Consider the following 16,079-nt stretch of genomic DNA (forward strand, 5'->3'; position numbering starts at 1 on the left):
ATCTTATGCACTATAAATATAACAGTTGACAGTGATGCGGAAAACGTTTGCCACCATCCTGATTTGTTTCGTTTATATCTCATACTAAATTGTTGAATATACACATAATCTAAAACACAGGAATCTGAATAAACCCCAAACAGTTTTTAAATTATATATGTATATATATATATATATATATATATATTTATTGTCCTTTAGCACTCTTTTATCCAAAGCGAATTACAAGAATGTGTGTGTGTGTGTTTGTATATATATATATATATATATATAGCCTGCATACACAGACACACACACACACACATAGCATCTAAAATGAAAGTTGTTTACATGTGTGTGCTGTGTGTATTATGTAGGCCTATATCTAAATACACACGTACAGTATGTTTTGAAACTATTGACGCGTATATATTTATATTCATATAATTTATATTATATATATTTAATATATAAACATAACATACTTTTCTTAAATATAGACATGCATGTGTGTTTATATAGACATAATAAATATACACAGTACACACACACACACACATATATTATGTAAACAAAAACTTTTATTTTAGATGCGATTAATCCTTTGACAGCATTAATATATATTCAATATATATTCATACACACACATACATTTTATATATATATATATATATATATATATATATTGTATATAGAAACAAAATCGTTAGCTAATACCAACTGGCCCTGTGTGAACAAGTATTTGCCCATGTAGTTACAAATTCCCAAATTTGCATGCATATGGTTCAGCTGGACTACACACAATCAGGCTTAATTCCTACCAGCCCTGTTAAACTAAATTAGCACTTAAATACAACTTTTTCAACAGCATTAAGTTGATTAGAAGGTCTCACCCTGTAACACACTATGCTAAAGGTGAAAGAGATACTGAAAATGTCGAGGAAGGGGGTGATAGATGTATATCAATCTGTAAGGGTTACAAAGCTATTTTAAAGGTTCTTGGACTCCAAGGAGCCTTTATCTCAAAATGGAAAAACTTGGCACAGAAGCGAACCGTCCCAGAAGTGTCCTACCTTCCAAAATTCCTCCAAGACCACAGCAAAGACTTATACAGGAAGTCACAAAAGACCGAAGAAACAGCAGGCCTCTCTAGCATGGATAAAGGCCACTGTTCATGACTTCGTTATCAGAAAGACACTGGCCCAAAAACAGCATCCATGGAAGAGTGGCAAGGAAAAAGCACTGCTAAACCATTAAAGCGGATTTGAATTTTGTGGAAAATCTTCTGAATTTATCACATTAAAAGCATTATGGCAATGTACTGGTGTAGGGATGCTTCAGGGCCTGGAACACGTACAAATAATTGAGAGAAATCGGTCTTCAGTCTGTAAATTGAAGCTCATGCCCAACAGGATTACGCAGCAAGATGATCCAATGCATAAGAGTAATTTCACATCTGAATCACTCCAAAAAAAAAAAACCTTAAGTGTTGGGAGTGGCCTAGTCAAAATCCTGACTTGAACACAATTGAGAAGCAGGGTCTTAAACTGGCAGTTCATGCTCAAAAACCCACCAGTGTGGTTGAAATAAAGCAGTTCTTCAACACAGACAGGTGTTGGATTATTTTTTTTTCTTCAATATAAAAAACTGTATGCATTTAGCTCAAATGTACGCATGTAAAAAAAAACAAACAAAAAAAAAAAACAATTAAGCAGCATGTAAAATAAATGTTTCTTTACTGAGTGTATTTTGTGGAATAAATCCAATTTCAAGTTGAGACAATGAGTTGACAAATTACAGTGTGATACAAAATAAAAATATTGCCTCTGCCCAGATGTGCAAATCAGGGGAAATAAAATAAAAATTAAAAAAAATCTTTGCATATGATCCAGAGTGGTCGATTATTTTAACATTTTCTCTAATACCCTTTAATAAGATAATATTATAATACTGAAAAGGCTACAGTACTGTAACAAACACTTATTTGGTGCTCCAAACCACTTCACAGCAATGAGTGAAATAAATTTAAGACATTTGCATATAAACAAAGAAATCTATTTTCAAGTGCGATGCTTGCGAGTGAAAATAGCTTACTTTACTTTAAACAAAAAAAAAAAGCTTATTATTACCCATCCACAGGCTCAATAATTGTCAAATGATAATGAGTGTTTTGCTTGCCAGTCTCATTCTCTCTATAATGTCCAGTCTTAATACAGTTAAGGAAAGTGAAAACATTTCCAATCTGACTCTCTAGTAGTGCAAGTGTAACTCAGGCATATGAACTTGCCAGAAGTCAGTCTAAAATTTAAGGTGCACTTCAATCTTTAACACTTCAAGACCAAATATCCACAAAAACTGAATTTTAACACCACAGACCATGAATCCAGAACAACTGTTTTAGAGCACAACCTACATTAGGCAAGGATCAAAAGCCTGAGTTTGACATTACAAATGTTTGATAAGGTAAAAATTAAAGTGTATGATCAAGAACGGAGAATGAGTTTACCATTACAAATTACATTAGGATGTGGAATCTTTTGCAAGGCTCAAGGCATCAGTGCTGTCAGTATCATTTAACTCTCTGTACTGTGGACTGGTCAGGAACAAGCATTGCAACACCTGTTAGACATTTTTAGAATTTCTTAGCTGTATTAATGTTTGTCTTAACATCACTTCTGTTTTCATTGAAAAGCTTTAGATGAAATGTTTTTGTACCCTTCATAACCATAAAAGTTATCAATTTAACTTGTGATCCTTTCCACTTGGTCCCCATGCAGTGCAGTTTGAGGGCAATTTAAAAAAAAAAGACTGTAAGAAATTCCCCACATTAGGCAGCCCTATGAAAAGAAGTATAAATGGATAAACTGTTAATCATCCATTAGTATATACATTAATATGTAACATAAAATAATAATGTCATCTCAGGCTCCTGCACTGGTTGTGATATTAGTTTGATGAATACACTTACAAGTCCTCATTGTTGTTGTAGTTGTTGATGAAGTATTCAGGCACATCATTTGTTCTCTAGATTGGATGAAAAGATGAAAATTGGAAAAGTTCTGCAATGCATGTTCATTATCACACACCTATAGAAAATCCTCAAAAGGTGCTTAAAAAAATCAAAGTGAAAAAAATCCAATCAAATCTGTAGATAACTCACTCCATTCTCCAAAACGATTGGATGTTCTGGTAAAAACTCAGGTTTCTTCTTAGCCATTGGACAATTTGCCAACTTGATGAGGAAGTCCCGAGTGTAGCAAATTCTTTCGGCTACAACAAAACAGTATTATTATAACAAACAACAAAAAGTATTCTTTTATCTACTTTATATTAATCAGTGAATTGTTTTTCTTCAAATTCCAGGTATAATTATCTCCCTGATACTTTTAGGAAATGTATACTGAAACAGACGCTTGCCTTTCTTCTTTGGTTGGGTGCTGGTGCTTTGAAGATGCAGGATTTCATAGAAATGCTCCACTTTAATAACATTGTCCTGTTCACAGTAAAAAAAAAACAGTCACTGGACAAAAAAGACACTCAGAGGAAAAAGACAAGTAAAAAAAGAAGGCCAGCATGTGCAATTAAATTCCAAAGTATGAAAATATTAAAATTGGTCTTACTGGCTTTTCTACCGGCTTAATTTCAGCATAGCTTTGAGGCACTATAATTGAGATATCCAAAGAAGCACACCAACACACACAGAAAAACATAATCAAACTGACATCAACTGAAATATATTAATTTGCATTTTTAATGAACAAAACCAGTGTGAACATTCATGTTTTGTACCTTGATTTATGTTCAGACGGCGCAATGGTCTCGCTGGTTCCAGATTTCTAATGATCCTCTTTGACACATCCATTTTTCTGTTTAAGGACAAAGGTTTAAGCATATTATTGTGTGGCCAGCGTTCATAAAGTAATAAATGCATGTGTTTTCTTTTAGATTTTCAACTATTTAATTTTTTTTTTGGCAAGCAACAGGGCAATATCTGGCTCTATATGGAAAGACGCAATCCACTATAGTATCAGACACACAATTTATTTTCTAATTAAATCATTCCATGTCTAAAAGCCATAAAATTAGTGATAAAATTTTGAATATTTGCTTGAGCATTCAGAAGTCAGAGTTCCCTCCCCCAACATTTACTGCTCAGTTCTGAGTAAAAGTGAAAAAATAAAAATAAGCACATAAACTAGGTTGCAGAATAATATCAGAACATCATGATATCCTATCCATGACATTATGAAGTCAGGTATATCTGTTATCATTACTCATTTTGATTACATGCATTGCTGGATTACATTAACATCAATTTTTCAAGAGGCCATATTTAAGTTTAAGTAGATATTGGTCGTTTATAGCTCAGCAACAGGTGTTTCTGGAGCTCTCATCACAGTTTAACTGGATGGTGTACAATATTATCCTGTTTTACACTAACATCAAACATATAAAATGTACAATGCATTATAACAGGCAGATTGTCACCAATCTAAGGCAGGGGATGCACTCATGTTATTTTTATATTCAGAAATATAAGAGGAAAAACCCTGGAAATTTTATGATGATAGATATTGGCAGCTTCCCTAACACACATCCACACCATCAATCTCAGTGCAGTTTTAATATTTCACACGACGAATGAGTCAGGTAAATGTAAATGTACTTTGTGAAAACCATCAAACACGTCCTGTTGAACTGTAAAAACAAAGAACGGCACATACCAATGTTAAATACGTGTAAAATACTGGAAATAAAGGTGGCGTGAACTTTATTATCTGACTCGATCGGCATCAACGGTGCTAGCTGCTAGCCACTATGACTGCGAACTTTTCCCTTGATAATGTAGTTCTTACCACATAACATCTTCACTACAGACAAAAAATTAACTCAGAAGAATTGCACAACACAATTAGTCCACAAATAAACGCCAAATTATAATACAGTGGCAACTTACAAGTTCTCACTGATAAAGCGTCCAGCCTCAGTCACCGCGCTGTCTGTCTCCGACATTTCCAAAACACATTCATTCCGCCTGAGCTCGTGATCTCTTCTGTGCGTTCATTATCACTGTGGATGAACTCACACAGCTTCACATACACACAGAATGATATTTAAAACATAATTATCCACATCTTTCATTGTTAGCTAGTTTCTGAGGGAAAAATGTTTATTTAAAGTCAGATCTCCTAAATCCAACCAAAATTATCATTAAATGCATGAAATGCTCTGTAACCACCGATGTGATGAGTTTATCTTACTGTGGGGGGAAAAAAGTATAACAAATACATGTTTCCTCGTGCTTCATATATTAAAGGTTCATCAGGGAAAGGTTTTCAGTTATGATTTGGTCGTGAGATAAATCTAAGCATTTACTAAACATTTAAATGTTCATTATAGGTAGGCTACTGGTAGTTAAACTCTCCTGAAGTTAGGTGCTTTACTGATTCTTCACCTTGTTAAATCTATTAAGAATGGTATGTTAACAAAGGCACTAAATTTATTTAACTGAGTGCTAGTGTGTTTACTTGGAAGTCCTAGGCTTTGACTACCAACCTGCTGAAAAAAACTAACTAGTTTTGATGAACAAAGACTTATTGTTGCTCCTTTCTAAACTGCTGTGTACAACTTCTTACCCAAACCTTTGCTTTGGGTTTACTTGACTACACAAAACCTTTGAACTGGCCATTCTGACCTATGACCTCACTTACCTGCTGTTTGTTACAGCAACCTCATGTCCTGCCAACCTATCATTACCTGATGATAGTAAATCACATTGCTAAAAAGAAGAAAAACAAAATGTGCATACTAGCATGTTCTGTGCATGAAATTATTGAATCTCCCAGATTAACACCAACAATTTATCCCTTTTAGGCAATCTTGGCAGTATAACCATTTTCTTTGATGTAGTGCATTATTATTATTATTATTTTTGCTTCTTCTTCGGTGTGCCAAACTCCCCAGTTACATCTACATATTTACAATACTAACCTTCTCCCGGTCCTTTTTTTAAGTGTCAGGCCCACACTTCTACCAAGGCAGTAATTATTATGATTTTTTTCTTCTTGATCCTTTGTATTGCAGTGACCTCTAGTGGTTTCTTCTTTCTCAGTCGAGCACGTGATTGTTAAAAGCCGTTGTGGGTACGAGTGTATTTGACTGCGGTTAAATACTGTGGTTTGAATCACCTGGAAAATGATTCCATGACAATGAGCTGAACACATTGAAGAACAGTCCGTTAGGCAAAAACAAAAAGACCTGAATACTGATAAACTATCTACATCGAACAGCATGCTGTGGTTGACAATATGGAATAAGCATCAACTACATAATTTATAAAATCTACATAAAATATGCATTATGTAAGTATGCTATATATATATATACATCTCAATTATTAATACTGATTTGTTGAAAATGCGTCACAATATCATTATTGGATTGCAAATGAAACCGCATCAACTGGGCAAGAAACCGATTGTAAACCACTGCAAGAAAAAACCACTGTCAGAAAGAAATCAGAAGAACAAGCTGATGCCTTTAATAGCATTAAACATGAACTGACCATTTATCTGGTTGTAGAAAGAAATGTACAATTTCACAATGTTAAGAAGATTCTTTTAGATCTGATTTTATCTGAAAACAAAATATATTGGTGACGTATTTAGTGAAATCTCAAATTGTAGTCATTACTCTGGGGGAAACTTTCAACAGCACAAATAATACTGAGTCTAGATACTGTCACTGACATGCATACAAATGCATTAGTTTCAAACAGTCAAGATATAAGGTATGAATCTAAATTAATGCAGTGTTTCATCTGCAGATTTATGAAAAGCAAGCAAAAAAAGTCTTCACTTGTTAAATCAGTGAAAAAGCACATACAACTTTAAAAAAGGAAATAAAGTAAGAAAAACATCTACACAAACAAAATTTGAATTTTCCTGGTGCCAATTGGTCGTCCATTTAATTCTTGAAGAGCAGTGAGCGCCTCTCTGTGGGTTTCGAAAGCTACCGTTGCTGAACGTTTGGGAGCTCCATTTCTATCATACAGCAAGGAGGCAGAACCTGGAATCACTCTGTATCCATAGAAGAAGTCATAAATCTCATCGATCCTTATCTGAGAGGGTAGATTGACCAATTTAAGACAAGTCGGACCGTCAAGTTGTTGGTCAGGTGATCCGTAACACTGACGTCCATTACCATCCGGTCCTGGCCCAAATGCATCATTGCGGCCAAAATTAGGCTCAAAGCGATCATGACCTCCATAACCCTGGTGCAAATTAGGCGGCATCTCACAATCATCTCGGGGCATCTGGGTGTTCGAAAAACGAGGACCATCGTTGAAAACTTCGGCTCTCTGAAAGTTCCTTTCTTGTGGGCTATCCACCAACTGGTCATTGACGCCAAACTTCTGCATCTGGCCCATCGTTATGCACTTAAGCATGACTTCGGATCCAAGAAACCTCTGTCCGTTTAGGGACTGTGCCGTCATGGCCTCCTTCTCAGATTGGAAGATCACCAAAGCCTCCCCGAGCCCAGCTCCTCTTTCATCCCGCAATAAGACAACCCTATCCTCTGAGAGCGGAAATCCATGAAAGAAGTCCATGATCTCCACCTTACGAACGTCAAATGGGAGATTGCGCACGTAGAGACACCTCAACTGCGAGTCAGGATTGTTTCGTTGAGACTGGGGCGCTTCCGCTGAACGTTTCGCCCCTTTTCCCTCTTCTCTCGAGTCAACAGACGATTCCAACAAGGTGACCATTTTCTCCTTGGAGATGGGTGACACGTACACTACCTTGTTCATCAACATTTCCTTATTATGAGCCAAGCCAGCACAATAGTCTGTGAGACTTTTAAACACCACAACAGCCGATCTGGTCCTATCATCCTTTTTTTGGGCAAAGATAATAATCTGATCATCTTTTAAAGAAACCGGCTGAAGTAACACCCTCAAATCTCTCTTTTCAACCACGTAAGGCAAATTCTCAAACATGACGCAGTACTCTTCATGAGAGGGCGATCGTGATCCTGACTTGTAGGAAATAGGAGATCGAGATCTCGCTCGCTCTAAGGATGCTCTTTTCCGACTGTCCGGTTTAATGAGACCTCCTTCTGCCAGCCACTGCTCCTCAGAGCATCTTGTTACTTGGATATACCGCGGTCCCATGTATTCTCGATCCCTCTTCAGACCTTCAACTGCATCCTGTTTGGTATTAAAGCGCACAATACTCTGTCCATTGGGCATTCCTCGGGGGTTTCTCAAAAACATAATGTCTTCAATCTGTAACCCATCGAAAAAGTTATAGACGTTTTCCTTTGTCGCAGAGAACGGCATCCCTGTTAATTTCAGATAAACCTCATCTCTCTCTGACGCGCTCCCTTCTCTCTGGTGTCGTGTCTCATTGAATGAAGATAGAGAAGGCCTGTTCCTCATCTCTTGATGATCTGGCCTTCGTATGTCTGCTCTCGGGTCCTTATTGAATGGTAGAGAACCCCGTTCCGCAGAAGGACTTTTGACAACCTCCTTGTACATGCCCCTGCTTTTTAACTCAGACCTTCTAGTGCTTTCCTCGAGAACACTCTGCATTTCTGACTTGCTACTCAGGAGCAAGTTGACGGGAGATCCCTTAATGCAGCCCCCCGAGCGTGTCATCGCTCGTCTCGCATCTTCATCAGATGCAAATATTATGAAAGCTTCCTCAAGCTCCCCACCAACTATATGAACCCCACCATCAGGGATTCTGAGCCCAGTGAAGAAATTGCGAATGTCCTCAGAACCAGCCGTGATTCTGAGTCCCTGTAATCGGATGACCACAGCCATGATGGAGCACACACAACAGGACCTGCAGACAAAAGGGGCACATACAATAGCGTTATGGCTGACTCAACTATTGCCTCCGTATCACAATATTCAAAAGAGATCCCAACTTTCATTTTCAAACCAAGGTTAAACTGCAAAGTTAAGTGAAACTGACTTCTCACAGCCAAAAAAAAAGAGAAAAAAAGCTAACAACAATAACAGCCAGTCTGCAGCAAATAACAACGTCTTTGGATCCAGAAAGACAACTTTGTTTCAAAAGATTCAGAGTAACAGGAAAGGCTTGTTTTATAACCTTCAACATCATTCTTTCAGTTTCCGCATGCAAATGTGCAAGTAATATGAACTCCATTACAACTAAAACTTATCAGCTACCACACTATCAGAGAGAAAGTACGTATCAGTTTCAAGAATTTATAGATATCGCTACTAGCATCCGTACAGCCTAAAAGTCACATATTGCATCACATTAACTGTAAAATACTTTGTACTTTTAAGCTCTGTTCTTCATAGTTTTGTAATATCCAGTTTCCAATAGAAACTTATCAACAGCAGTCAATGGAGTACATCAACTCATGAAGTATTTAAAATAACAAGGCCCTTAACATGAAGCTCAACAGCCACTTACAAACTGCACAGCCATCAAACCGAATAAAACAACAGTTCAATACACCGAACACACAATTCCACCTCACTTCAGTGCAACATATGAACTATAAATGCTTTTAAATCAGTGGTTCTCAAGAAGGGGGCCTCAGCAAACTCAGTTTTGCAAAAGGATCAATTGTTATTTACATTTTTGCCCTTTTTAGGTAGCACAGTGAAGGATAGATACAGGAAAGAATGAGGAAAGTGAGCAGGGAACAAGACTGGCAAAAGATCACAAGCTGGGACTTCTAAAATAAACAATTAATCATACTTAACATTTTAATGAATCATATTTAATCATTCAAGTCATTACAGCAAAGTACTAAAAGAAATACATTCTCTTGGACAATATGGCCTTGGAGCAAAAAGTGTGGGAACCACTGCTTTAAATGCAAACAATGAGACTCAGAAATGCAGTTTACCCTCGAGCAAACTTTCCATTTTACTGCAAATAAACACACACAAAGCTCACACCAAATGTACAGCCGAACTGTCTAGAATTAAATAAATTACAACTAGTTTCTATGAACTTCTTTTGTAGAAATTTTAAAGTAAAAAATCTTGAGGGAAAAAAATAAAATAAATTCGACTGTCAAGTCCCAATGCCACAGAGACCATCCACTAGGAAAATTAAATGAGGCGTATTTTCAGTTGCAAAACACTTAGGAAGTAAAAGGAAGGAGTCTTCCATCGACTTAACAATGAAATATCCCATTTTGCGTCAGCAATGCACGGCTGAGCTCTCATCTCCACCCCACAGAAACTACGTCTTCCGCTTAATCAGTCGGAACATAATCCGTGCTGCACGTTTCACTTTTATTTCAAGCGGTTTAATCATAACACTGGCGACTATTACAAACTTGTTTTCGACATATACACATCTGTATTTTGCGGTGAACCGCGAGCTATCTGCTTTCTGAAGCAAAACTGCGCCAAAGCTAAGTTAGCATTCACAACCATCGTCAATTTTAGCCAAATCAGCAACCCACCAGTTTTAACCAGCACACCATACGCTGATACACGATGAACATACGGTAACGTTACTCGACTTAAAAACCACCGGCAAACTGCGCAATAGCTGAAAACATTAGTGAAAACAAAGAGTGCAGCCGTCTTCGGTAACGTTAGTATCAGTAATGCTAACGTAAACCTGAGGCCCAGAATGTGACGCGCACAGTATTGATCAAACTTACACAAAACAAAGGAGATAAATCCTTTCCAAATATAAAAGAATGAGAAATTAAATAGCGCTCTGCGGTGTCGTCTGTCCGATTCAGTGACCAAGCAACAATTTCGCAGTTATGATATCTGAAGCAAAGACGATTCGCAAGAAACTAGAGCATCCGCATCTCCTCCACCACCATCTGCAGAACTACGGAAACCCGGAGGCGCTGAACCATAGATATCTATGCGCTGAACACTGAAATTCAAATAACGCTTCAAACACACAATGGACGCCTGTGTCTGACCAGTCTCGTGCCGTTTCCTGTGAATAAAGTATACAATTAAAAATAGATATGTTTACAAAATACACTACACTTTAAATATCTTGATTTAACAGATCTAAACGTGTCACGTGGTGTAACCAAGGAAAAACGCTTAATGTGACCTGAACAAAACTGGTCAGAAGGTCAAAATATGTGATAGTGACCTTGATCTCTAATTTGGTTTTCTGGTTGCATAACAAAATGGCTTCATTCAAATTGGTTAAGCTACACCATCTTTAAAGACAGATTTTCAATGTAGATATAATTCTGAAACAAATTTGCTTCACATTTTTTAAAAGAAATAATAATGAAACATTATGCCACATCCTACTTAATAGCCTTTTTGAGATTCGTTTTCTGTCAAATCTCTGGACAGTTACACAAGCTAGGCATTTTTGACTATATTATTAATTCTATATTTTACTATATTATTACAATATTTTAAATTTTACATATTTTAAAAATCTGCTTTGATGTAAATGGAAATTCTCTTTTTAGTGTCATGTATGTTTACACAGATTCCTGCTTAGTAGACAATTACTACTTATTAACTAGTATTATTTATGTATTTACTTATTTATTGGAAATTTTAAAGGATTTGAGGGGGAAAAGAAAGAAGAACAGTAAAAATGACAAATTATTGTAAAGTAAACAATTCAAACTATTTGCAAATAATATACAGCTATAATTTCTTCTCTTAACCATGATGGCACAAAATCTAATCTCAAGACATTTAAAGAATGATTATGCTTTTTTAAATCTGAATTTCAACACTCATGAGTTTTTTTATTTGTATATATATTTATATATATGTATATACACATACACACAGCGAAAAGGTAAAATTAGGTCTAATTGGAGTAAGATTTCCACACAACAGAAAGACCCAAATGGTATGTTGCTAGTGTTAATTTAATACTTAATATAAGGCTAACTGTGAAATCATTTACAATACAGTAATCATAGGCATAAGAAAAAAATAAAATTCTTATAGTTTGTCTATATCAAATTATTGTAGGGGACTAGCCCCCCTCAATGGCTATGATGGTTACGGCCCTGCTTGTTTCACGGTTCGGGCAATAACAACCAAATGACACTCATTATCTAGCTATTTACAAACCTGATTTCAGAACGGTCCTGTGAGCAGATTCCTGTAGAACTGAGATACAACAAAAGGTTACTGATTCAGTGAACACAATGATGCCCTCATTTTAACCTCTGTGGGGCTTTAGACATGATAAAGGAGTTGTCCTGGTTACCATGGCTAGCTGCCCACACTGCCTAATAATTATACAGAGCAGAGTACTGAGGTACTATATTCACAAATAAAAGTTCAGAAAATCATGAAAAAAAGAAGCATAAATAAAATACATAAGAAGAAAGAAAATACAATAAATGCCCATAATGTATCCAAACATACAGGTCTGTCATTAGGTGGGACCTGTGGTGAATTTGGAAGAGTTCTCGCTGTAAACTCAAAACAAACCATGTTTAGACAGAAAAAGCCATTTGAAGATAGCAACACAACATCAGACCTGTGGAAGCGAGAAAATATAAATATCAAATGTGGGTCTCAAGGAAAGGAAGAGGTGCAGCTGTTAATATTTTTTGTAAAGGGCTCTGTCCACTGCGGGGCACCACCTGGAACTGTCGGGATGTTTCCTACTGGAAACTCATCACAAATTTCCTCATGAAGCTGAAAGCCAGGACCTGTCAACTGAACAGTGAGATAAAGATGAGCAATAACTGACACATCATACCCTGATCAACAAGGCTCAAGTACTTGTGCATCAACACCAAACAATGATTATAAAGTAAAAATACAGTTTTTTTTAAATATTTCAATCTTTTTAACAGCCCTAATTCAGCAGAAATTGGCAATAAAGTTGCTAAGTAAATCATTGTTTTTTTTTTGGGGGGGGTTTCTATAGGCTCACTCTCAACACACACTGTTGCAAGTTAACCATGTTGTGAAATGAATAGACCACAGAAGAGACAAAGTGCAGATCATTATAAGACATGTTTATATTAGAAAAGCCAATGACCATACCTGTGGCTTGAGATGTCTGTTAGTTATTCTAGTTAGAATACCTGCCATCAAGTATATGATTAGTAACTAAACAAATTGTCTGCATTGTCTACCACGGAAAACATCAAACACAACTGCCATCACGCAATTAGACATTCAGTTAAATATTACCTATATTTCAGTGGTATCTGTGGCATCACTGCGCAAAGCATTTAACAATTTATTGACATGAAATGTATTTTAAAATACTTTATATGAGCAATGAAAAACAATGCAGGTTTAACGGTTACCAAATTCATCGAAAGAGATGATAAAACTACACACATATTAGTATAAATTAAATCTAGCTTTTATTAAGATACTGCTGAACACAACAGATTGACAAATATCTGTTAATAATAATAGTATTATTGTTATTATTATTATTCAGAGAAAAGTCATCCAAAGCTTGCAACAGGTCATGATATGCATTTCAATCTCCACATAAACCGCAAGCTGTTTAACATTATTTCTTAAAAATTAACTAGTATTTTAATTTGATGTATTTTTAATTTATTGTTATTAGTATTTGTTACTAGCGCTTATTTTTAAATTACTAGTAATAAGTAATAGAATAGCAACTGGTACCCATTCAATTTTTCACTGTATTCATTAGAAACTAATAGTCCTTTGCTACTAATCAGTATGAAACAGATCTTCAAAACTACTGGAATAGTTACAAAGAGACAAGTACTATAGTAGCACCTAATAAATAATAGTTGCTATAAAGTGTCAGCAACATTTAATTCAATGGCAAAAATGTGCAGTTTGTTATTTATGATCAAAACTGAATAGTCATCGGTCACTATTGGGAAAGTGACTAGTAGCAAAAGCAATAAATATCTCATGAGTTTCTAGTGAAAAGAACAAATAGGCCTACTAGTTATTACTGGATTACTTAGCCTACTACTAAGACTAGTAACATTAAAGTAGATAGAAGTTAGTTTTATAGGAATAAATGTTAAAACGGCTTGCCATACACAAACTGCCCATTATCCGAATTCTTCCGACTTTCACATTTCCAGTTTAACCCCTGATAATAGTTGCGGATGCTGAACTGATTTCTCGGTGGGGATCCCGCACCATTGAAGGCCCATCCGGTTTCTATGTTGTCTGACCAAATGCGTTACAAAATAGCCTTTAGCTGCCTCCGTCGTGCGTTACCGTTGGAATTAAACAGTTTTACTCCGCGTTTTCTTGCTATGGAAGATTTCGTAGCATAACAAAGACCCCAAAACGGTCGGATCGTCATCAGTCCCTCTGGACAGTAGCGCGTGTCGACCTCCTTCTTCGCGGCATGAGTTGTGGCTCGCAGAGAGAGGAGGAGCCGCCGCAACCGGTGCATCGCATATCGACTTCACCAGATCATCTGAGGCTGCCCTACTACACCATGAAACAAAAAGGATGGTGCCTTCCACAGCCTGCTTCGTACTGCTAAAACAGTACAGAGGAGTCGTCTAATGACTATTTATTTGATCGCCGTGGACCGAGCATTAAATGCAAGCATTTGGATCTAGCTGTATGCTATCTAGCACCAGGCGAATTGTGTTTTCGAGAGCAGTTTGTTGCTCCGTGTGGATTTGACGTCTGTGTACTGCTGGATGTTTAGGAAAAATCAAGTGAAAGAGGTTGTCATCATTGTCCTACAAGATGGAGTGCTTAACCGAACTGGAGAAGTATAAGAAGTGAGTACTTTACAGTTGCTATCCGTTTGTTTTGGCACACAGAACATACCCAATGAGAATCTACATGCACTACAGATTTTAACCAGTTAGCCATTGAGCTACCTAGTTAGTCCTTTTGCTGCTAACTTGCTAACCCACCGTTTACAGTGACCCGTTTTCATGGTTTCAGAGCATAAATCACAAGTCAAATCGTGAAATTATGTTTTAGAGAAAAAGATATTGTAGATAACCAGTTTAGCTCAACAAAGAGGTTAGGATATGAAAAAATAAACAATCATAGACGTCTCAAAAGGTGACCAGAGCGACACTTCACTTTGCAGTTAGCCAACGAGCTGAGGGAACTACTACAAGCAGGGAGCCATCAATAAATGGAAATAGGGTTGATTTAAAGAAAATGTGCTATTCTTTGTTGTTAGAAAATCACAGTGTAACTAAAATATTATTGGACAACACTGTAATGTCAGTGTATATCGTGCTAGATGTTCTGGAAACACAAGTGAAAACAGATGCAGCGAGGCCTCCATGCAGGCCTCAAATCCACGAGGTAAATTTTTTTAGCTGCCCGCGGTTCAGGGTCAGAGGATCTACGCGTTGCCATTATGAACCAAGCAGTCAGTGTTGGAGCTACTGGTGACAAACCGAAGGCCAATACTGTTAGAGAACCTGAGATTTTGACGTTGTGTTGTTATTGTCATCCACGTCAATAACAACCGAGACAACTATAGAAAAAATAATGCTATGTTGTGCAAACAAATGTCACCCACATGCGCGTGATAGCTCATCTGCGGTGCTCAAGCATTTTATTCGTCCACTTTGCCAAACCATATCGATCTTAAACATAGTTTTATTATAAGATCAACGATCAAGCTTTTACTATTGAACATAATAGACTAGATAATCCAGTTTTACCCATTTATGTCAGAACACCAAGCGTGCTTATTGATATTATGTGTCCAGGGCACGCAGTTTACCTTTCGCATTTAAGACAAAAGGCAGTTTGTCCTGCTGAGCCAGATAAGTGCTCTTCCCTCCACTTTACTTCTGTATGTTGCTGTAAGTGTAATGTTACAGATAACCATTTCAACAAAATTGCCCTGTGGAAAAGCACAGTAAATGTAAGGCTTATGTTATTATCAGTACTAGTAGTAGTATTAACAAAATATTTTAAATTATAAAAAAAAACTAATATTTAAATGAATGAATATTGCCTTTAACTGTATAAGCCCAGTAAAATCCAAAATGATTAATATGATGTAAACTGAATATGAGCTGAATATCATTTTGTAAATGCGTAATATATACAATTTACCAGTCTGAAACATGGGGCAAATACTAGGGCAAATATTGTATTACTTTTAGACGTTAATTCAACCAACAGATGAATGTAC

The 16,079-nt window shown here is 36.6% G+C and overlaps 3 protein-coding genes across 11 annotated transcripts in view; 1 reads left to right on the forward strand and 2 right to left on the reverse strand.

Annotated features, from left to right (window-relative positions):
- Nucleotides 1–674: 674 nt before the first annotated feature.
- gra (granulito) lies at nucleotides 675–6,109 on the reverse strand. 5 transcript variants are annotated; one of them, XM_058746215.1, is made up of 9 exons: nucleotides 5,971–6,040; nucleotides 5,691–5,758; nucleotides 4,937–5,049; nucleotides 3,769–3,845; nucleotides 3,600–3,640; nucleotides 3,397–3,472; nucleotides 3,140–3,249; nucleotides 2,948–3,003; nucleotides 675–2,816 (listed from the first exon to the last, which is right to left on the reverse strand). In XM_058746215.1, the coding sequence occupies exons 3-9, from the start codon at nucleotides 4,990–4,992 to the stop codon at nucleotides 2,807–2,809; spliced, it is 426 nt and encodes a 141-aa protein (XP_058602198.1). In that variant the 5' UTR covers nucleotides 4,993–5,049; nucleotides 5,691–5,758; nucleotides 5,971–6,040; the 3' UTR covers nucleotides 675–2,806. The 5 variants fall into 5 exon arrangements, with proteins under 5 accessions (XP_058602198.1, XP_058602197.1, XP_058602194.1 ...); XM_058746214.1 differs by lacking the exon at nucleotides 5,691–5,758 and having other exon boundaries at nucleotides 5,971–6,109; XM_058746211.1 differs by lacking the exon at nucleotides 5,691–5,758 and having other exon boundaries at nucleotides 4,937–5,069; nucleotides 5,971–6,096.
- On the reverse strand, nucleotides 4,937–12,076 carry rbm12bb (RNA binding motif protein 12Bb). Of its 5 annotated transcripts, none has more exons than XR_009266303.1 (4): nucleotides 12,059–12,076; nucleotides 5,971–8,828; nucleotides 5,691–5,736; nucleotides 4,937–5,069 (listed from the first exon to the last, which is right to left on the reverse strand). XR_009266303.1 is itself a non-coding variant. In XM_058746204.1 (2 exons), exon 2 carries the CDS (start codon nucleotides 8,804–8,806, stop codon nucleotides 6,899–6,901), a length of 1,908 nt encoding a protein of 635 aa, XP_058602187.1. In that variant the 5' UTR covers nucleotides 8,807–8,828; nucleotides 12,059–12,076; the 3' UTR covers nucleotides 4,937–6,898. The 5 variants fall into 5 exon arrangements, 2 of the variants coding, with proteins under 2 accessions (XP_058602187.1, XP_058602189.1); XR_009266302.1 differs by having other exon boundaries at nucleotides 5,691–5,758; XR_009266301.1 differs by having other exon boundaries at nucleotides 5,691–8,828.
- A 5-nt stretch (nucleotides 12,077–12,081) lies between these two features.
- Nucleotides 12,082–16,079, forward strand: part of setd2 (SET domain containing 2, histone lysine methyltransferase) — a 33,209-nt gene continuing 29,211 nt past the window's right edge. Inside the window, exon 1 of the mRNA XM_058746203.1 lies at nucleotides 12,082–14,691. The gene's annotated coding sequence lies outside the window, so the exon portion shown is untranslated. The remainder of the gene's footprint in view (nucleotides 14,692–16,079) is intronic.

Source organism: Onychostoma macrolepis, chromosome 16 (genome assembly GCF_012432095.1).
Source record: "Onychostoma macrolepis isolate SWU-2019 chromosome 16, ASM1243209v1, whole genome shotgun sequence".
In the NCBI taxonomy this organism is placed as follows: Eukaryota; Metazoa; Chordata; class Actinopteri; order Cypriniformes; family Cyprinidae; genus Onychostoma; species Onychostoma macrolepis.